The sequence below is a fragment of the Ciconia boyciana genome, chromosome 4 (genome assembly GCF_034638445.1).
Source record: "Ciconia boyciana chromosome 4, ASM3463844v1, whole genome shotgun sequence".
In the NCBI taxonomy this organism is placed as follows: Eukaryota; Metazoa; Chordata; class Aves; order Ciconiiformes; family Ciconiidae; genus Ciconia; species Ciconia boyciana.
The window spans coordinates 54768666-54792435 of NC_132937.1; the positions used below are offsets into that span (position 1 = coordinate 54768666).

The 23770-nt window shown below is 38.8% G+C and overlaps 1 protein-coding gene across 3 annotated transcripts in view; it reads right to left on the bottom strand.

The window, feature by feature from the left end:
* Window positions 1–23770, bottom strand: part of MLLT3 (MLLT3 super elongation complex subunit) — a 135417-nt gene that overhangs the window by 54588 nt on the left and 57059 nt on the right. For 2 of the 3 annotated variants that reach the window (XM_072860222.1, XM_072860221.1), the window contains exons 3-4: window positions 11215–11297; window positions 7206–7349 (exon numbers count right to left, since the gene is read on the bottom strand). In XM_072860222.1, coding sequence (XP_072716323.1) covers window positions 7206–7349; window positions 11215–11297 — 227 coding nt within the window. The remainder of the gene's footprint in view (window positions 1–7205; window positions 7350–11214; window positions 11298–23770) is intronic. The other variant, XM_072860223.1, reaches the window with a different exon arrangement.

Here is a 23770-nt window from a genome sequence, read left to right on the forward strand (position 1 = left end):
ATGTGCTAATATAGCATTATGCTTACAAGCATTCAAACTGATCTGCTGGTAGTGGTATCTTGCCTCTAGTTCACCAAACACCCACTTTGCTAGCCTGCATCTGTTGGGTTTCTATTTAAAACCTTTGTCTACCAATTGCTTTAAATAAAAGACAGCTTCCTGGGCAAAGGAAAACTTATTTTTCCCAAAAAGACAGTGGGTAAAGGAAATCCATTGGTATTCACATTATGGGGTAGGAATGAACCTACCTGCTTGATCAACCTGAAGTGACCAGTCTTCATAATACCTGAGCTGCAGGCACCTTCTAAGGGCATTCCAATTTGCTACTCAAGACAACTGAGTGTTATGGAATGAAAAACTGCCATGTATTTAATTTTTGTAGTTCCACGCACTGCTGAAACAAAGGAAGGGATCAGGGAACAACAACTGTGCACCACCAATTATCTTTATATAATTGGGAACCCTTTTCCACTATCCCTTTTCTAGCAATTGGGAAAAATCATGAAATTGTAATACCTGTATATAAACCTACTAACAACTGATTCAGAAGTTTCCTTACAAAAAATTGACCTGTTGAAGACAACACTGATCTACCAACACATGTTTGGCAGCTTGGAGTACCCAGGTACCCAACAAGAACCATCCACTTTCAAAACACAAAACTTTGCTTTTCAGATCCCAGTACAGAAAGCATGAGGAACAGCCTCAAAATGTTCCATGGAAGCTGGTCTTCTCTTATTGCCAATTTCTACAAACGCACATCGTGCCACCCCTGATGCATAGGAGGAGTCATAGATCTACCCCACATAGATACTTACACAGTTAAAAACTGCACGAGCTGTCACAGTTGCCCCAGATCAACACAGTCTCCTTATTAAGGTACATGAGAGCTTCTGCAGGGGAATGAACCACTGCCAAAAAGCTGTAGTCCTACTTTTTCATTTTCCTGAATGAAAGGAGGCCATCAACAAAGCTGGAATAATCTTGCCTCAAACAGATCCACACCAAGCTACCACACCACACCAATGTTGTAGTTCCATTTACTGAGCTGGTAATCTAAGAACACCTTCATACAGCAGCCTCAGAACAGGTTGGTGAGCTTCCCCACAATGTGCTGCAGAAAAATTCAAATAATACTTTCAGTAAGGGCTATGAGATATCTGTTAGAATTCTGGGAAAAATGAACTATTACTGCAACATTTCTGCAGCCCTGCAGAGGAATTATACTCATCATGCATCAGTAGCAGACAAACGGTCGTCTTTGTGTGGTCCTGGCCTGCTGCACCCCACGTCGTTTTACAGGGATGAACAAGTTCATTTACCACTGAAAGCACTAAGAGTAACAATAAAAATCCAGTTGTCCTGAACAACTATTATTCCTATTTAGACCAAAAAACCTCATAAGGGAATAGAAAACCTTTAGAATTCTTTTAAGTTATTTGCTTGAAAGTAAAGTAATATATAGTTCAAGAAAAATCAATTACTTAATTATGAAAAGCACAAGATTAAAGATAATCCCTTCCCTAGAGCAGCATTATACCTAAGGTTGGCTCTGGGTAGAAGCCAACTATTCCAACTGACACAGAGGAGTTGCAAGGAAAGAGGGAAAATAGAGAAAAGAGGGAAATCCTCATGATTTCATCTTCTGTTACATGGATTAGGAACATAGGTTTTAGAACAGGCATTATGCAGGCATCTCAAGTGACTGAAAAGACATTTCTCAACTGTTAAACAGTAAAACCACAAAGATTTGGAAGAAACTCAAACAACAAATTGCAGTGGTTTTTGGCAAAACCTGAATTTTTACCTTGATATTGTTTTCTAAAAATTGTACCCCTCTCAGAATGATTCTTTGTCTCTCTTGGCTCATTAATAGATGAGCTGTCTTCAAGGAAAGAGTTGCCTTGCTACAGAAGCAGAGCTGCTTGTATTTCCAAATTAATTTCACAGAAAGCAGACAGAAAGGACCCCTCTGTTGCTAAAAAGAATTACTCTAAAAGTGACCTATTCCTTGCATCCTCTAATCTGAAACCTCAAACTGTATCATTAATAGCCATGTGCATTTGTAATAATGTTACGAATTTTATTATTTTTGCCCATAGTGGTAACTGCTCTCTAAGGGGCATCTGTAAGGCTTTTCCTTTTATGAAAGGAAATTCAACTATTAGATGTTGTCTGTGTACTCCTGGATTAAACGACTAATTTTGAGCCTTCTTCCAAAAAGGTGGGAGTATTACACAGTACAAACATTTTTATTTATATATTTGCAGCTATGGGAGAAAGGGCTGTATTAAATTGCTGTCTTAACATGGACTGAAAATATTTTCACTACTTTTTCCTACAAGAATCAAAATTAAATTATTAATAATATCATATTCAAACAAGTGATGCCTGAGTAAGTCTGTGTTTCCAGAGGCAAAATTCAATTTAACTGTTAGGTAGCTGTCATTCAGCATCTTAAAAATTAATTTATTTCTACTGGCTCAATAAGCAGATCAGGTATAATTTTCAATTTTTTATTGAAAAACATGCAAGCCAAGAAAGCAATAGAACCAGCACTACTGACAACACAAAATACATCAGTGAAGTCCGACCCTGTTTATAAATGGTTTTAGTGGCATTCAACATTCAAAATCTACTTCAAATCTGAAGATTATTTTTTAATGACTATAATTTCCCAGTCAGTGTCATCCCTCTTCCCATATCCATACACAGGAATCACAGCGCTGCCTCTTTTCCCTCAGGCTCTTTCACGTTTAGAGGCTGAAACTAATCAGAAAAGGTAAGTGACAAATCTAGGAAGGAATGACCACGTTAGGATCAATGGTTACTGGTGTTTACTTGATGAAAACTTCAGTCCTACTATACCTACTCATACATAATTTCCTGTTGTGTCTAGAGGATGAGCTCTGTAGGAGACTACATGTATATAGTTCTGTCACTACCAGTAGCTTGACAATTTGCTTAGTAAGAAATGGATTAACTAAAAGTCATCATTTGTATACAGTGGGTCTTTGGGGATTTCAAGCAACAGGTTGGATTATGGTATACACTGCTAATTCACGAGTCATATCTGTATACATGTTAGCTTCACATTAGGTACTACACTGACTAAACTGTGCAAAAATTCTCTGAAGCATCACTTCCACAGCATACTTTTAGAAAAGAAATGTCATTTACAATATATATGCAGAGAGATGGAGCAAACAATTACACTGAATGGTTTGATTGAATTTGCCCAGTGTACTCTTGAGAATATTTTATTTCCTCTGTAAACATTTCTTTTTACCTTTATGAGAACAAGGTCAACTGAAAGTGGGTAAATAGTAGAGATGGACTTGAGCATAACTAAATCTTTTCAGGGGTGGCAGGAAGTTCAGTGTAGAAAATATGTTTCTGAAGGTGGAAAATTTTGACAAATAAGCAGATTGAATCAAAGGCTCCTATTTACCTTCCTGACTACAGAAATATAATCTCTGCAGCCAAATCAAATCCTTCTTCTTGTAAGGGTTGAAAAAGTAATTCTCAGATTGGAAGAGAAATCAGCAAGTTGGTGACCTCCTGCTAATGATCACTGACTGCACGTTTATGCTTCAGTTCTGATGATATCAAATAAAAAGCTAAGACAGAAGTATTCCACAGAGTCAATCAACATGACTGGCACCACCCTAAATATCCTGTTTGCCTTAACTAAAGTAGCCACAGCATCACTGCAAAGCTGTGCTACAGTTGGGTTCTCACTTGTTTAATTACTCACGATATCCGAATGTTACTCTTATTCTCTCCCAGTGAACTGCAGGATAACCAGTCTGACCTTTGGGCACATGAAGAATGGGATGCATATGAGAAAGGGTAACCATCAGAATGCACTGTCAGACTGCTAGAACTTCATTTTAAAACAAAGACAAAAAAAGGTTATCAGCCTGAAAGACAAAAGAACATTGTCTGTAGCAAGTATCCCTGACTAGTTTGCATTTGGGATGCCACAAGACGTATGTGTGAGGGAGAAGGGGAGTTTGTGAGCATCCAAGAGATAACTCAAGGAATCTGCAGCAAGAGACAAACACATAGACAGGTCTATACTGAATATGGCAGCATGCAGGTACCAGGTGAGCCTGCACTCTTCCCTTCAGAAGGACACACTACTTGTAATATATATATGTTTATGCAAATGAGAAATAAAGAAACATGTTTAGTAGTTTACATCAGTGGAATGACATGTCCCATGACTTTTGCTTGGAGAAAAACTAATGAGAGATCTGGGTTTCAAGGTGCACAGAAATCAAGTGATTTACACCATTATTTAAAAGCATGTAAGCAAAAGTCCGCCACCTCAGAGTGTTTTTCTTAAAAGTTACCACTCAGCGTTTCACATTAATATGGTATCTCATCTATTTTGAAGAACATGAACTTCATTTTGCCTGACTTGTTGCCTACCAAGGAAATGCAGTGACCTGTTACTTTTACTTTTTCTTGAAGACAGCCATAAGCCAAAAGTATTAATTGTTTTGACTTATAAGTAAGTGCAAAACCCATCTTGTACTTTTTTATCCTGTAAATTCTTTTCTCAGCCTAAAGCATGGGAGTTACAAGTGAGTTAATGTTTCGTGAATTCATTCAGTTGTCTATTCTACTTACACTTGGAAGCGAGAGCCAGCTTTCCAGGACTTCTGCAACAGTCAAAGAAAAGTCTATGTACAGCATTTCATAAAAGTGTAACGGGCCTTTCAATGCTGGGAGATGTAAGCCCATCACCGAGACTTTCAGTAACAAGACAGACAGAATGCTATTACATCATCTCTGCCAAGTTGATCAGATGAACTCCTAGGTCAGAAAGCCTACAGAATGAAGCACGAAACATCGATAGCTTCAAAAAAAAGTGACCCATTTCTTGGAAGGAAATTGGAAAAATGAAGGAGGAAAAAAAAAAAAAGAAAAAAAAAAAGCAAGCAGCTTGTAGCCTCCAGAAAACAGAAGGCAATGACACAAAGCATTTTAAGAATGACCACGCTGATGTATTCAGGGACAGAATTTGATCAAACACCCCACAGTTCATTGTTTACACTTAGGCAACATTTTTGCTTTTGTTAATTCAAGAAACCTAAAATTAGAAGGCACAGAAAATGAGCAATAAAAGGGACATTTCCTATTTTTACCTTTTTAACCACCCCCAACCCCTGCCAAAGTCCCTGCTGGCATCATTTAGATTTATTACACTTGTGGGTAAAACTTGTCCCTGACGACTGACTCGATATGATTAATATTAAAGCAGTCGCTCATGAAGTTTTCCAGAATACAATCTTGCTGTTTTATTTGCAAACACACTAAAAAGCCCATACATTGTCCAGACACGGATACCCTCTTGCACCTAATAAATGCAAACACAAAACACAGCTCATGCTTCAATTTCAATATAACTATAACTGTAGCAGTGTTCTTCCCCAGGAAGATAACAAGGTCCTTCAGCCTATACCCGCTACTTATTTTTGCTTTGTTTTCAAAGATCCTCTTCAGCAGACTGAATAGTCTCACACTAGCTCCCTCTTATCTCCAGCCCAGAACCTACTATTATCTAATTGTACCAAATAGGGCTACCCTTTTTTGTTACAACTGTTCAAAAATATAAAGATAAGCATTGGCATCTATATTACTAAACACACAATATGAAGGCTTAACATCTCTATCAGTGACCTGGAGGAGGAGACAGAACACACCCTTGTTCATGAGATTTACAGATGACAACCAGCTGGGGAAGGGATGCAGCTGACACTGAAGAGCAGGGCTGCCACCAGGAGGGACCCAGACAGCCTGGAGGAATGGACTAACAGCAGCCTCATGAATACCACCAGGACAAATGCCAAATGCCGAGCCCTGTCCCAGCAAGGCAGAGCCGTACAGCCATGAGGCTAGGGCTGGGAAACAGCTCTGGGGGGTTGGCCCTGGGCACTGGAGGGCAGCGAGCTGAGCCAGGGCCACCCACATGCCTGGGCAGCAACAAGGGCCAGCAGTGGCTACAGCCTTGTGAGCAGGTCACAGCCCTGAGAGCCAGGGGAGGGCAAGGACTGTACCCTCTGCTTGGTGCTTGTCAGACCCCACCTGGGTACTGCCTCTAGTTTGGGTCCCCAACACAAACACCACCAACAAAATGGTGGGAGGTGAGGGCAGGCCACTGAGACAGTGAGGCTGGAGCCCTTGCCCTGCGAGGAGAGGTGGCAGGACCAGGGCTGGTTCAGCCGGGAGGAGCGACGGCTTCGGGGGGACTCAACAGCATCCCTGGCACCGAGGGGAGGGAATGGAAGAGACGCAGTCAGGCTCTTCACTGTGGTGTGTGGTAGGAGAGCAAGAGGCAGCAGCACAAGCTGACACACGAGAGGCTCAGGCTGGAGATAAGGAGAAGCCTTTTCCCCACGAAGACAGCCCAGTGGTGTGGAGCTGGGGTCTGGGGAGGCTGGGCCACCTTTGGCCAGGGGAGGCCATACACCTCAGCAAGGAGGGGTGAAGTCCTGAGCAGCCCAGTCTGACCCCATGGCTGAGCCTCTGGTGGTCCCTGCCAGCATGAATGATTCTGCCATTGTGTGAAACAAAGCAGAACAGTTTCCACCAACAGACAAAATGTAAACCTAAAGGTTTGGCCCTCTCCTCCCTCCAAACAAGCAAACTTCCTTTGGGCTTTTCTGTATCAATTCTACCAACATGTAAAGAAGTCTTGGTAAATTTTCTGGTTCAGGCTGTGCAACATATATATAAATTTAAGTAGGTTTATTTATACTTACAGTTTCTAACTTGTTCTACCTTATAACAACGGAATTTATTCTGCTTAATATAGAACAATTTATCTTCAAATGAGAGATATCTTATTTTCTTATTACTTTCTCCTATCACAGTAGCCCTCCTGTATTTCATCTCTGGAAAGTCAAGCAAGTAATGCTTCATGTGTAAGGTCTAAGTTCTGCTTTTGCAGAAGTAAACATGAATCACTTGGTTGTGAAGACAGATATCTAATCTTGTATTTAAGGGAGGCACATGCTCATTTGCTCACCCATTCCACTTAAAGACAACAAGCACTGAGCTCTTATATGAAGTTAATCACAAAACTACTTTAGTTTGTTTCACTGTCAGGTCAATCTTTATTATACTAATCATGCCCCAGCAATAAGCAGCAACATCTTTATTGTGATGGCTTTTGACATGGGTGCAGGACTCACCCCTCCTGCTTTTAGCAGCTTTCTTCTGAATTCTTCTGTCGGGTTGTTGAATGTGAGCTTTTCACAGCGAAGGTGATTTACAGGTGGGTGGCCTTCAAGGTGCAGGAATAAGTCATAGTCAAATCGAACTTTCTTAGGTTCTTCCTGAGGGTTGAAAATAACCAGATAGAAACATCTAGCACCGAAACTAACTAAGTTGAAAACAAGGGCTACATAAAGACTGTCAATTAAAATGAAAATTATATCATTTTTAACCATTGTCTGTGTTTCCGGACACATGATGGAATTTACCAAGCGTCAGCTGAGCTGCAGTAAATCAGAGAAGCTCCTATGGGCCCATGATAACACACAGTAAAATGCATGAATTTCATGAACTTCAAGCTGTCCTGACAAGGCTTAATTGAAAGTGTTATGTCATGTTTGGCATAGGCTACAGACATATGCATAGGCAAGTATCATGATTCAGCTGACACAAGGTAACGCAGCCACCAACACAATCACACTTCTGAGCCCCAGATAGTACTGAAGACACTGCAGTAAGTTTTGAATGCAAATTCCTCCACTGAAGCCAAACACTATAATTTTCTTCATGAGTTGTAGAAAGGGGTAAGAATGAAACTGCTGCAGCCAACTATACTTGATGTCCTATATAGGGGTCTGCTAATTTATTAATGAAACTTCATTGCCTTGAATGAGTGTGGCCAGCTAGATTGAGTGTTCCACCACAGCTTCCAAGCGATTAAAATTCTCTGCCACTGCAGTGAAAAAAATGAAACTGAATGTTCCCTGTACCAATATGGAGAGAGAAAGAACAGCAAAGGCAAATTTATCTTGGAAGAAATCATCAGCACTCTACTGTCCTGAGAAAGCTTCAGCTGAAAAAGGATACTAGTGGAATTGAACAGACTTCAGTTTGTAACCCCAGAGAAAAGATACTAAGTAAATTTTGTGTTATACGTTTACACAGTCCCTTCTAGAAGCTGTTATAAGTGCCCTTTTAAGGCAATATAAAGTAGCCCTTCCTCCAAAGGTCCTGATGTGCAACAGAAGCCACCAAACCAATGACAGTCTTAAGGCAGACCACAAGTAAAAGGTCAAATTCAGGAAAAGCTTTAGTAAAAAGAGAACCATAAGGGAAGAGGAGGAAGAAATACAGCAAAAGCTTTGCACATATCCAACACTGCATGTAATCAAAACATGTGCTCTGTTCAATGACAAATATTTAAAAAATTCACATTAAAAAATGTTTAGTTTTGATTCAGGATTCCAAGGATGTGAAGAACAGAAAGTGTAGAAATCTCAGTTATGCTGAAAGTTAAATCAGAGGTTTCAAACACAGCCAAGGGACATCCTTGTCATCTGATCTCTACGCTTGGAGCAGAGACAACAGAAGGGAACCTGAAATAAAAGGCCTTTCTGTCTTCAGAAACAGACTATTGCAGGAATAGTTCCCTTAGATGAACTATCTTCTTGACGGACCATTTCCAAAGGCAACCATGGATGAAGATATTTCTTACTGTTAGAAAGATTAATACATGATTTCTTGCAGAAAAAAAGTGGGAGTGATTTACTCCCCGGACTGATTAGAAAACTGATGTTGCTACAGACAAACAGTTGGTACCAGCAGCTTTGCCATAAAAGCAAAGTTATAAGAGTTTATAAACAGAGTCTTCAAAGAATTCTGTAGAAAGTGAGATGAACATAACCAGTGATTTCCAAGTAGACTTTTACTATACAAAGGACACCCAGTACCACTGCCATTATTTCAAAACAGTGTGACAGTGAAGGCAGAATATACTGCAGTTTATGAGCCTTATCCTAAATGGACTTCATTTTCCAGAGTAGGAATCTTTTGACCTAAAAGCATTTTTTCAAGGACAGTCTCAACGGCTAACGCCTATAGCCTGCTGCTGCTGTATTTGGGAGGGGGGTTTGTTTGTCATTTCCCTAATTCTTTAAAGCTTGGAATATTTTCTGTCAGGGTGAAACACTTACTAGATTTTCTACCAGCTTCTGCTTAGTCCTGGGAACAGGCACCCTTTACTTCTCCATGGTCCAGGTGACTTCCTGTACCCCTGCCTCCTCTGTTCATTAGCATACTTTCTGAACCAGAAACTGAAAGTTGTCTACCTTGAATAAGTGACGATGGTCTGTCTCCTCTTCCTCCTTCTGTCTATCTCCTCTTTTTCTGAATTGGAATACCTGTGAAGTGGCTTAGGGGAGGAAGAGTAGCTGAGCCAGGAGAAAACAGTAATTTGCCTCAGGAATGCCAGCTCAATTTTTGTGACACTTTTCCTTTGTATTGTGCCAACCCCAGGGAAGCGCATGCTGCAGCAACTGTGTGAAGAGCTAGCTGACTCACAGTCCAAATGCTGCTTGTCGTATTCCATGACACCAAAATAGGGGTGAGGGACGTTTGCAAACTTCCTAATTCCACATGCTGCTTGAGGGTGAGGTGAGTTGTAATCACTGCTGCCCTCTTGATATCAGTCTAAGTCACAACTCCTGCTGGAGAACTCCTGAGACTTGCAGGTCTCCACTGTCAACAAAGGCAGCCAGAAGTCTGAGTGGAAAACAAAAAAAGAAATGTCGGGCAGCAAGCTTTCTGTAGAGATGCTTCAATGACTGACTCACTGTCTTCTGACTTGGTCTGCCCAGTTTTGGGATGAGCTTTTAACAGAGGAGTTAAAGAGAATGGGCTGCTTTTCATTAGATTTCCTGAATAAATCAAAACTGCTTCCCTAATGGAGATAGAGCTAAAAAGCAAACCAAAAAAGACAGTCAACTCAGAGGCAGTTCTGTTTCCTTTTCCAACAGCAAACAGGGTAGACTAAGTCCTGCTCTTCACAGATTGATACAGGGAACATTTCAGAATTACCTGTTCGAAACCTACAACTTAGGAAGTGCCTGAGCAGAATTATCCACACCTCACACCTTGACAGAGCTTTCTGTGAAAGACAAAAGAATACTGGAATACCTACTTGAAGGCACACACAGCTAACAAAGTTGTACCCTAACACAAATTTTAAGTGCCCGAGGTTCCAGCAGAAGTCTTTTACTATGCATTTCTACTTTCTTTCGGTTTTACTTTTTCACCAAGTATTCAACACATTAAAGATGTAACACTGACTTGATTAAAGTAATTATGTTAAACTACATCTTGGTAATATAAAATAAGCACACAGGTATTTTAGAAGAGCGCGCGAAGTATAATAGCTCTACCGAGGCACATGACATACAAAAGGAACCTAAAATACTGCAGTTAAGGTAGTGTACATTAAACCATGCAAGCTTTTTGATCTTTAATTCCCCCCAAATCCAATCCTTTTATCTGAATGACTTATTACTAATACAGACCCTGTTACGTACATCAAAGGAAATCTCTGTATTTTCTACCTAAGAGACCCACAGTAAGTGCAGCATTTACTTAGACTCAGAATTTGAGATACCACAATAATGCAAGCTTTGTAGAACAGCACTGGGTTTGTTTTTAAACTGTGCCCCTTGGTAATGTTGAGTTGAGTAGAATCAATGTTCACATGCAGTCTAAAAGAATGTTTTTTCAGACTGAGGATGCAGGATTAAAAAAAAAAAGACTGTTTTGAAAGATCAAAACCTGAACAAATTAACAGCAATACTAAAATAGAACAATGAGTTCATTATGAAATCAACATAACCAAGATCGGTTTCCTTTCTTAAAGTTTAAGTGGCTCTTGAACTTCCTTAAGCATTATTTAAAGTCTGTCCACTTCTGAGCAGGGCTAGTAATTCTTCTGAATAATTACATTCAACTTCTTTATTTTACCAGGTAATCCTAATTTCATAGAGTCATCTACTAAATACAATTACGCATTTCTAAAAGTTACAGTGACTTTGAATCGAGGAACAGCACTGACAAAGATAGCTTTAAAACTAATTTTTAACTGAGTTTATGAATGAAATGCAAAGCTTTAAAAAAACCCCTGACTTCCACTTTTTTTTTTTTAATGAAAAGCATGTGATTCCATACCTTGTTTTTGAAGTAAACCTCAATTGGTAAAATGAAACCAGCATACCCAGATTCTTCAACTTTGTAGGGTGGATCCTTGCACACTGAAACAAAAAGGAAAAACTTGTATTTAACACAAAAAATAATGTTCTAAATGCACAAAAAAACCATATGAGTATATAATCTGTGTCAATAGTTCTATGGCAGCACCATTACAAAACTGCACACGCAGTAGGACATATCTGTGCACAGCTCAACGTGAACTTTGCAAGCAAATCGTTCCTGCCCATATACAACCTACAGTGTAGGGATAGCAAATTTTTAATGTGTTTTTTTTTTCCAGTCCTTTCAGACTGCTAAATCAGAACCACCAGGGACTTCAACACCAGGTGGACCCACTGAGTACCCACAACAGCTATAGAGGCACTGCAGACAAGGCTTGTTCTGGGAATGAAAAAGATACAGGATTCTACCCTAAGAAAGTTAAATATGTAGAGGGCAGAAGAACTGCCATTCATGTATTCATAACCTAACACTAATAAAATCCTAATTCTAATAAATCTAATTTAAAATATATAAATTAATTGAATTGGAACTAATGCTAATAAAATTGAAACTTGTATTATTGGGAGGAAGGGGGACACAACACAACATTCCAGTATATAGTGGAGAACCTCAGGAAGGTTAACTATTGTATTATGTTAAAACAGTATCCAGGTTTACCCCATAGGATTCAGACTTCTTTAACATGACAGTGAGTATTACTAGCTCCAATATACAATCTTTTCCTTCAAGTTTTCAGCTTAATGCAAGGGCTTTTAGTTACATGAAATCACCATAGTATGAGCACCATGAGCTCTCTGAAGAAAGTGGCACTAGCCTGCCAACTCCAGCCAGTGACAAAACGCAGGTTGTTAGAGAACTTGGACCAGAAGCCACCTCTTCCTTCCGTTTGGCCGCATGACAACCTCATTACAGAATTCATGCCCATGTAACACATAAGCACAAGGGTAGGCTGAGCTTGAGAAACCACGCGTCTCCTGCAGCATCAACTCAGATGGTTCCAAATGCTGCATTGATATGTATGACAATTCATGTCATGTGCACTACCATCTCAATGACAACATAGGACAATGACAATTTATCTACTGTAGCCTGGTAGAATGATGCAATTCTACACAAAGGGTTGACTTCTTCAGAAACATTTGCTCAAGCTTTGTCAATCTTGCTGACTGAAAGAAAATTCAGACTCCCAGATGGATCATCATTTGCTAGGATGTATGCTCTTTTCCAAATTGCCTGGTAGCTGCTCTCTGCACTGCATTGGGTGCAACTTAAAGTACACTTTACAAAAAGTGTCTTTTGCAATCAACTGTACAGGGCCTTAATACCAAAATTATTCTTTTTAACAGAGCACCACAGATGGGCACTTACCACCCTCTATCATCCTGAAAACATGACAAGGCTCATCAGACACATCCAGGAATATAACTGCTGCTACATTCTCAATAGTATGATCAGTACGTCAGCTTTCTGAGGACATGCAAGCTTAGTTAATCCCCAAGTAAATGAACACAGCAGAATCTTCTCCTACTACCTCACCATTCTCATCCTGCTCTGCTAGCACCAAACCCATGCAGGGACTCTAAGGATGAGGAAGATTCCAAGTCCTTGCTCACCTACTACAGCTGGCTATCACTACCAGTTCACTTCTTGCAATGAATGGAAAGGGAAAAGGATGACAAAAACAGAGCAAGAATAATCTCTTTTCCACACTCTTCTGCAACACTGTCCTCTTGCAGCTACAGCATTTAGTTTGTTTTTCTTGGCAGGAAAAAAGAGGACCTATAGTTTATAAAGTGGGATTTGAAAGATTTTGAAGAAAAGCATTAAGATGACAGGTCAAATCTAAGAGGTGGTTTCAGACATACAAAGCTTTTAAGTTGGAAACTAAGCATTTTACGTTAGAACCTCCCAGAAGCAGTATTTCACCTTATACTGACATGTCTTCCCTTAAGAGGGCTTACCAGCATTTGAAAAATGTAAATATAATAGTCTTAGTTAAGCACAGTGACAGGTTACAGTAACACATACTGACAACTTTTCAAAGATAGAGGAGCCTTCCTGCTCCTCCTCTGCCTTCAGAAGACAACTTGAGGAGAAAGCCTTCCCAGTATTATTTGAATGGCCACGCAGGGTTCAGAAGACTGAAATCCACTTATATAAAAACAGGGAAAGATGATACAGCAGATACTTATCCAGATGGAAACATAGAAACCTTAAAAACTGTAATAATACGTTAACTGTTACAGAGATTTCAGGGTCCATTATGTGACAAGTCACAAATCACCTTTTTTTTTTAATAAATATCACATCAACTTCTTCCTGAGAACTTAATTGCTGCAGAAAACACTGTCAGCATAAACATTTTTCATTCTCTCCTTCAAATCTCTCCTATTTCAGATTTACACAGCTGTTAGCCATGCTGAATAATACCTTGTCAAAGTTTCATGTTACAGTTCTGAAAACAAAGTCTGTTACACTTTCAAGCTTTGTTGAAACTTCGGTGATGGGTTACAAAACACATAATCACAAGGAAACTACTTTGGGTGCCTTCCCAAACTGAAAGATGGTCTTTTATTTGAAGGAAAAAGTCTACAATTTAGTGAAAAAAGCAAGTGACCGAGCAAAGCTCCATGCTACTGCATATGTGTAGACTGCAACTAAAATGAAAGCTATTACATCTTCCTCACCTTTCTTGTGGAAGCCACTACTATATGTACTGGCAGAAACAGCATCTTTGTTCACTCTGAACCAGTCCCCACTGGCATAAACTCTTTTTTTTTGTTGTTGAACTGTTTCAAGTAGTAACCAAGGCTGCAATGACACACGTGGTTTAATGAGCCAAAAGGCAACCATCCTACCAAGGTTTGTTGAGTGGAGAAGAGAGAGGTGGCAAGAGTTAGGTAAACCACAGAAAAAGTTGAGAGAAAAAAAATAACAGGAGGAAGAAAAAAAGTGTAGTGGAGAAGAAAAAGAGAAACAAAAGCAAACTGCAAGTACAGACCACCAGAGCAAAACCAACAACAGAAACTAAGGACTGATTCTGAAGAAGGAAGCACCTGAAAACCCTAACATGCTTCCCAAAGCTCATTAAAAAAAGCAGCAACACTAGACCAGGTAGATAAGCAGAAAACACTACCCTTCTGAAGACAAACAATTTCCTGCCCATCCACAGAGACAGAGGCATTTCCCCGATGACTGCTCCTCTCCTTTGAAGTGGCACCTACAAATGCATTTGAAGCACCAGATAAACAAAGCCTCTTGCACAACGTTATCACTAAGGCTTAATTATTTTGGTCAGGGTTTTTTCCTATGGAAACAGCTTGTATGATCACAATGGGTTTTACCCCTCTCTCCTGTAACTTTTGACTAGGTGGTCCAACTTCAAGACAGTCTCTATGACAATTAAGGCCCCATAGATTCCTACAGATCCAGTGAAAAACTAGTGCCTGCACTGAGAATGCAGTTCCAGAGAACATCTGCCCTGAGAGGCAGGCAGAAGCAGCCAGCAGTATGCAGAGTTACAAACTAGTTATAACAGTGTCTCTTCTCATAAGAACTGTAGGGCCAGGAGAAGAACAGTAAAGAGAAAAGCAAAACTATGCAGAATTCTTTAGGCCCACTGGCCACAGAATAAGCTGGGGTTTTTGTTGCCTGTGTAAGGCAAGATAAGGCGTTCATGATACTACACTGTTATTGTATCTTTGTCAGAATGCAGAATCATTTCTCTTCTTCCATAAATGAAAGCTTTAATGTTAGACATTTGCAAATGCATTTGCTAAACACAGATAGACCAGCCCCCTAAAGCACTTTTAGGTGCCATTTTGAAATAAAAATAGAAGTTTAAGCAACACAATTATACAACCAAAGTCCATCCCTTCTGTTCATCATGTTTCATCGTACTTTGGGATGAACATTGCAGTAACAAGTAGTAATGCTGATATGTTTGAGGCCACAGAAAGGAACTTAGATCAAACAGGGCTCTAACTGTAACAAAAGCTGTTCAAATACTGCATAGAAGCTTGAACTTGTATGAAACTAAAAGACTATACAAGATGTTAAAGGATGGAGGGAAGAGGGGAAGGTGTAAAAGCTAGAGCAAAGACGCTCAGGTCCTAGGACAAGAAGCAGTTGTCACAGGTGGAACGCCATTTTTCCATAATGCTGGGGAAGCATACACATGCACACACATATGGAACTGCACCGGTACTGACTTCCAGTACTGTATATACGTCAGGTGCTCACCTACAGTATACTGTCACTTAACTTCCCTTGAGAGAGGACTACTTAGACATTCAGCTGCAATCCTAGCCGTATTACAAACACTTCACAAACAACAGGAATAGTCAGAAGCATATCGGCTATGCTGATCCATTCATTTTGACCAGCCTTCCCATACATACAAGTGCAGTAATTCATAGCTGATAAAAATTATTTAAATGCTTCTCAAACAAAATGTGCCTTCTAGAGACAAACTGCAAGATATCGATGTGCATCTTTTAATGAAAGTTCAGTAACAATGTTATCAGTACTAATACACAAGGATTTCTTCTCCATAAGACCTCAGTATCTGTTTCAGTAAAATTGCTTATTATACTCATTCTACACTAAGAAAGAGATGCCAATGCTCAATTCTCATTCAATGCACTCTACAACTAAATTCTTTTGATAATGCCAGCCTAATGAGTTACCCAAGATCACAGCAAGCCAGGACAGGAATTTATGAGTTGTAGATTATCTGTCCCCTATTTGTCAGGGAATGTGCGTTCTCTCACATAAATGGCTTAAATAATTTCTCTCAAATGTTTTGCTTCTTTACACCACAAGTGAAGCACTGCTTTTTCTTTTGTTGTGTTCACACATGCATTCCCACGTGTTGCATCAGACATTAACTGACACCTAAGGAACAGAGGCAAATCAAGCCATGATGATGCATTTTAGTAACAGTGACCACACTGAGGCCTCTGGAGATAACAATAACAAAATTCCAGTAAGAGGTATCCTTTCTAAAAGCTTTAACATGAGATTCATTTGCTACTCCAACACTGTTAAACACTTCATTGTGAACAGATTCTTCCTTGATTAAAAATGCTGTCAGAATGAGTAAGGAAAGGCAGAAGTTCCTTTTAGGCAGATGCTGATACAGCATCATCAGGACCAAGCAGAATAATGACTGTAACAATTCACATATATTTTGTGCACCTTGCAGGACACAACAAGTGGGTGCTTGGAGGAAGTGAAGCCTTCTGACAGAGAACTGGTTCAATCGTAACTTTTCTGTACTGGTGTTTTATATATTCTTGCCTATAATTTGCTCATACTGGTCATCCTTTGACCAACTCTTCCCTCTATTCATCACTATCTTGATTATAAGAAGTCTCACAACAAACAGGTGGCATTCACTTTCAGAGGAAGGCAGACTGTGGTACCAAATCCCTCCTGCAGTAAGAAGTCAGCTTTAAATATTCAGCTGTGATTTCTATAAAATCTCTTTGACTCTGCTACTCAGTAGCTCACCTTCCAGCTGGTGGGCTGCAGTACTTGGACTCTATACAAAAAAGAGACAGGAAGAGAATGGGTCTGTTATGCCCTGCCTTCAGGGACACCTCAGCCATTAATACCAACAAATTGCTAGGCAGGTTCAAACAAAAGCTAGCAAAAATTACTAAATTGAGTGTGGGTTAAATGGTACCTCCTACACGGGGCGTAAGGAGTTCCCATTTGCTTAACACCTTATGCTGACAAGTATTTAATGAGACAGATAAAACCCTGAAGTGAAAGCACAGAGGGCACAAGAAGAGAACTAAGACTGACCTTTCAGCATTGCATTTATGATCATACTAAGTTCCCTGCCCCACATACTGAATGCCCAGATTCCCACCATTTCTAGCGGGTGGACAGGATAGCAAGATACAGCTTATAACCCTTTAAATAAAGTGAACCCTAACTAACTTTTGGAATGACATTTTCTGTATATAATGTCTACTCCCTGACCATTGGATAGCTTCTTCATCAATTGAGATCAAACTGATACACAAGACAGGAGGGCAGGGAAGGGGAAAAAACTCCATCATGCCCAGCAGAGAGAGTAGTAAACACCGACTCACTCACAATCAAATTTTTTATCACTCCAAACAAAAATAGACTAACAAAGATACGGTTTGGTTTTTTGTTTGTTTGGGTGGGGGGGTTTTTTGGGGGGAGGGTGTGGTTGCTTTTTGTTTGTTGGGTTTTTTTACGTAGTTAAAAGGCCACATATGTCCTCCTAACTCTTCCTCTTAGCACACGAAGACAGCAGTAAGCCTTAAACACACAGTTTTGTGTTTCTGAAATACAGCAGTGAACTTCCTACATGCTCTGATTCAGGTGGAGCAACTTGCAGTCTCACATTTACAATGCTGCCAATAATTTAGATAACTTTAAAGGTGTTTTTCTGTAGTTTAATGGTTTCTTATACTAATTGTTAGCATACATATACTACTTGTCCGCAGATACTAGAAACAATTGAGAACATGAATCCATGAATTCCTAATTTTGTTTTTTGTTAGGTTTTTGTTTTGTTTTTGTATGTGTGTGCAGCACATATAAAATACCCCCTTAGCCTTTGAAAGTACAATCACTAAGTGTTTTGACATGAACTGTTTGAGATTAGAAGGGGGACCTAAGGTATCATCACTATTTCATAATGCTGTGCAAGCCCATTTAATGTTTGGGATGGGAAAGAATACATCTTCACTCATTAACTGTAAAGGAGAAAGCAATCTGGACTGCCAGAAGACAAGCAAGGGCTACCTGAACTTGGAAGCCCCCTCTTGTGTAAAGTTATACTGTTGAAATTCACATAACTTATTTTTCTAGTGTTTTCCAGCTTTGCTGAAATGGGAGAAGAGGGGGAAAGGATTTAAAAGCTCCACATCACATGCCAGATTCTGGAGCTATACTGGCTGGCAGCAAATCCTCCACCAGACCTTGAAATGACCTATTAAACTGTGTTTTCCCACCCCTTCCAGAACTTCCAGCAGGATGAGCACTTCTCTTGACTGCCCCACCATACACAGACATCAAAAGATGAGGCACCTGCAAGCTTTCTAACTTCAGTACACATCACAGATGGTGCAGAAGCCCCTCCTCTTGACTCAAGAACACAAAAAGCTATTTACCTTCTGCACTCCACAGGCAAGCAACAATCCTTAATGAGACATACAGAAGTTACTGGAGATGTCTAGGACCATTCACAGTTCATGCCTCCCATCCCTCCTGTCTGCTCTCTCAGCTTTCCTCCGGGTAAGATGGAAATGAGAGAGAGAGAAGGGGCGGGGGGGGGGGGGCGGGGGGAGAAGAGTATTTTTAAACTGAAGTTTTTCCTACACTACATTTCACCTTTTAATTCTAGGTTGGTTGGTTTTTTTTCCCCAACAGGAAGTGGTTCTCAAAAGACTGTTAAAAAAATAGATATATCTCAGGTATCAATGGATTGGAGTAAAAGACTTCCAGAAAGTACCTGGTCTAGATGTCTTCCTTGGAAAAGCATGCCACTGAAGCAAAAGAAAAACCTATGAACAGGAAAGATCCTTAACAACTGAACGGCAGCTAAGGCTGTCTGGATAATAACCTACTAAACCAGACAATTATTTTTGGTGGAAAAGACATCAGATGTAACATTAAAAACTCCTGACTATAAACTTCAATTTGTCCTGTAGATACCATTACTATTTTAAGAGTAATAAAAATTCCCAGTAATTGTGCATTAATGCATCCTCATATTTCTATAGAAAACATGAATCCCTTGGGATTTTCTCTTTTACTGAGGAAAACAGGTCGCACAGTTGCAGGATTTGAAGTCACTTCTATCTCAGTTATTAACTATATACTTCTGCCTGCTCAATAAAAAGACTTTGCATAGAGAATATTTTTTAACTCCTAGACAAACATTTGAGAAAGTCAAATAAATATCTGTCTAGCTCTCCATTTTAACTTTATTATGCTATGCAAAGATCAAACTGGGAAAAGATATTTTCAGAGCTATCAAAATTACTCTGTATTCCAGTGATACCATACTTGTGCCAAACTTTCTGTTGAACTGCAAGCCAAGGCTAAGAATTTTTCCATCGCACCTCTCAGTTGTTTGTGTTTATTTTATTTCATTATTGATCAAGTAAATAATTTATTTTATTTGTAAGGCTTTTCATTCTATGGAGCACATACGGTAACTTAGAAAAATATCAGAACATTTCTCTTGTAAAGAACAGTGTCACATAAAATCTGTGTTTGCATCAGCCTTGAGAAGGTAAGTCTCTCCATCTGGGAATGCTTAAAAACAGAAAAACTGGCTGCTGCCTAATGCTCAAAGTCAGTGCAAATCTTTCCACTGCATTAAGAGACCAGAGCTGAGAATCTGTGTCTGTCATCTACCGTCTGGTAGAACTTCTGTGAAAATTCAGTAGCAAAGAACAAAATCTGCTACTGCACTCACCATTCATCATTATGACTAGTCATCATAAATCTAACTGACTTTTTACATAACAAAGAAACCTGTAAGTAGTTCCAGTAACAAAAGTGAGTGGATTTCGGAATGGCTAGAACAGCTCCTGGCCTGCATCAGCACACGCTCCAGCAAAAGCCAAGTAACAGAGAACTTTTCTTCACAGAAGTTGGAATGAAGTATTTAAAACTAAGAAACTGAGACAGGGCACATCTCCATGAAAGTAGCATAATTCAGTTTCTGTTCACAATGAATACAGAGTTTGTATTTGAAATAATATTAACTAGTATCTAAGAGCAAGACAGTAATTCAATGAAGTTAACACATCCTCATTATTTATCTGTTGCATTAGCATTTTGCACTTGGAGGAACAATACCCATTATATATCTTTATTCCCCTTTGAATCCTGCAGACAGACTGCAGTATATTTTAACTTAGGTCAGCAGGAAACTGCTTCTTACAAAAGTATTCAATATTAACTGCAATGTTTCTTTCTTCGTATTAAATATACTGGAAAACATAATTCTTTTTGCTTCTGTAGTCTACCTGATAGTCTTCCTGATGCTGTTCAGAGCAGCCACATATAAGATCATGAATGCTGTTCTACACTTCATAGTTATTTTAGCAATTGGAGAGTGGGACTGAGAGAAGGAAAAGAAAAATACCTCCTCAAACACATTTTATTAATACCATTCATTAGCATATGGGAAAATACAATAAAGTATGCTACCCTAATTTAAGCAAAACATTAATACACCAATGTGATATGAACTTGAAACTACAGAAGGGTACTGCTAAGGCTGCAACAATTCTTTACACAGTGTGTTTACATGAATGTGCCTGCTTTTCCTGGCTTTCACTTAGCATTACTTGTGTAACAGACCAATACAAAGCTCTACAACCAAAAATACCCTGAAGTACAGAGATTTGAAGTCTGTGTGCAAACACATTTGCAACGAATATGATGTAAACGTATGCTCAAGGCATAAACACAGCTTAAGAGCTGTATTCGCATTTGCATGCAGGTAATACAGATGTTGTATATGTTGGCATGCAGGTAACAATCACAACAATTACACTATTCAGCTGTTTGACATTTTGAGGGAAGAAAAAAGGAGAACAGGTAGCCACATGAGGCTAATGATGAGTGAATTACAAAGAAGGGGCATAGAAAACTAAGATTTTCTTCAAAACAGAAATAACTAAAATTGCAATGCTCTTTCTGACCACTATAGCACACCTACAGCTTTATTTTTCTGCCTGAGAGAGGTACAAGACATTAGTTCCTGAAAGCCAGCCACAGACATACTTCTCAAATTCTGCAGCCTTACACACTATGTAGCTGACAAACTCTCCTTTCTATGTAGAATGGAAAAGGCAGGGGAAGAAATATAAATTAGGCCTTAAAAGCAGAAAATCTGCAAAGTGGCACATGGTCTAATCCTGAATAACTGGTTTTGTTCTAGGCCAATTCCAGCATGAAGTGAACAACTACTGTTTTAAAAGTCCACACCTTAAAAAAATGCTACATTCATAACACCGCATTTGCGCTACTAATCTGCTGGTAATCTGTAAAACAATAACAAAAATAATGTGACCACGCTGTCCAAATACACATTTGATAGATCATGGCTAGGGTTTTGTCTAAGAAAGCAAACTGCTTTCTTAGGCTGAAAGCTATTCATTTCACAATCTTTCAACTCTGCTCTTTTAAAAATATCAGGAAAAAAGTGGATAAGATTGCATTTGCAAACTGGACTTTTTCTTTAAAAAAAGAAATCAGAAAACTATTGACTGAAACATTATCAATGTTTCATTTATTTATATGTTATAGAATAAAAACATTTTGTCTGTAAACCCTAGCCTGTAGTTGTTCCTGAGAGAAGAAATACACAGCATTGTTTCCAGTTTTCCTGTCAGTAACAACTTTGCAATACCACTGTTGAGCTGCAAGCATTGGGCAATAAGTAAATCATTTTGTTGATAATTCTGGAGGAACATTTTTGAGGCTCCTAACTGTTTTAGTTCTGCAAATCTGGAAAAAAAGTGAAGTGCTTCCTAATAACCTTAACATATGCACAGTGCTAACATTAATTTTTGCTACCAAATATCCCAAACTTTTGCTTCAGTGTTTAGCCAGCATCATCACATGAAAAATATTTTTAGAATCACTGGCAAAGGCAAGTTTGGTTTTGTGAAAAATTATGCCATACTCCTAATGTATAGTGTGTTTTGCTTCTACAAAACTATTTTAAAAGAACTTCGAAGAATAAATACATCAATGAAACAGAAAAGTGTTTCAAAGTGACAAAGATGTCATGACAAAGTTATCCTGTGGAAAAATGTATTTGCAAAGCTGAAAACTAGAGGGTACTTAAGCTGCATAATAGACAGATTTTGTATGACTGTATAGTATGCTAGTATGTTTAAAGCCATGTGCAGACAAATGGGCTGTATCAATAAAAACATTTGAGTTAAACTTTTGAGGATTAAGAGGTGGCACTTAATGCACTTTTTAAAAATCTATAGTCTCTGATTTTTGTACCTCATTCCTTGAAACATTGTTTTTCATCTCTTCTCCTCTTGTTAGCATTCATTACTTTTGATGGTATGCTTGAATAGCAAACTCCATGTCTTTGGACTTCGAGTAGGATATTGCCTATATGGCAGATATTTAAAATACCTCCAGGATAAAACTCATGCCTCCCTATATTTCTTCAACAGCTCTTTAATTCATCTCATTAAATGATGAATCAATTTGAAATAAGAAAATGGCCAAGAGGTGGTTCCTTAGACATTACATGCTAAAATGACAAAATTAACCTTAAAATTAACCTTGACAGATTTTTTTGATCAGATTTTGTTCCCTCAAAAGAATCCAGGCCTTGTTTAGTTTATTACAGTTACACTAAACCAGCTAAATTGTGATTCTGAAGTTTAAATAACTCAGGGCTGAGCAAAACATGAAAATTCTTCTCAATTCCAACACAGATTATTGCTTGCCAGATTTAAACTGAAATTAACATAAGGAAACACTGAATTAATGAGATACTTGTTTGTACTGAACTCTGTGTTCTCACTCATATCAACCCAATTGGACTTCGAGCCTACTCAACAATGTAATTACACATTCAGACAAAGCCTAACCAGCCAAAGAAAATACGAACACAGTGAACAGCTTAGGAAAAAGACTTTGGAACACCTTTTGCAATTCATCACTTGACTTTCTGAATCTGAACTCTCGATCATTCCAACTCTAATCTTTTCCTTTGCTCATAGCAATGTATCTCTCTTCTCTTGGTATTTCTCTGGCATGTGTTTTCTCCATGTATTTTATTTGATTAAATGACAGCTTGAAAAACAGAAAACATAAATAATTCAGTGTAAACAGCTTGAACAAAAATTAAAGTGCATGACACCAGCCAGACATGCAGGAAACAAGTAATCTTATACCATTGTTTCATGAGTGGTCATGACTCAAAAAGACTGCAGAGGAACAAAAAAACTTTACACTTTTCTTCAATTTTGATGAAGGGAATGTAATGATTTACTTTGGGTGAAGTAAAGCAATTCAAACTTGCAAAATTATGTATGCCTGACAATAATTAGCTTCAATCTAACAAAATATCCCCCAGTTAACACTCATTTATAATTCTTTCTGGAATTAGAATACACATTGCCTAGAGGACATTAAATTAGTCAAAATGGAAATCAGCATTTCAGACTAGTATATCAGGTGCTTTCAAAGGAGTCATGCTCACAACTTTTCTATATCAAAGCAGACTTCCTTGCTTGGACATAATTTATCCAAAACATTATTTCCCATAGTAGATTCGACTGACAATAGCTAACTGCACAAGAAGGGTTTTCAAAATCTGGCATGTTTAATTCTGAGAGTTCCTTAGCTTTCTTATTTTTGATTTGTTGGTCGTTTTTGTTTTTTTTAAACTAGCAATTGCCCCAAGAAATTGTCTGAATAGATTTTGTTCCCAGTCCAATCTTCATAGGTTTGAAGAAACAACACCCTTAAG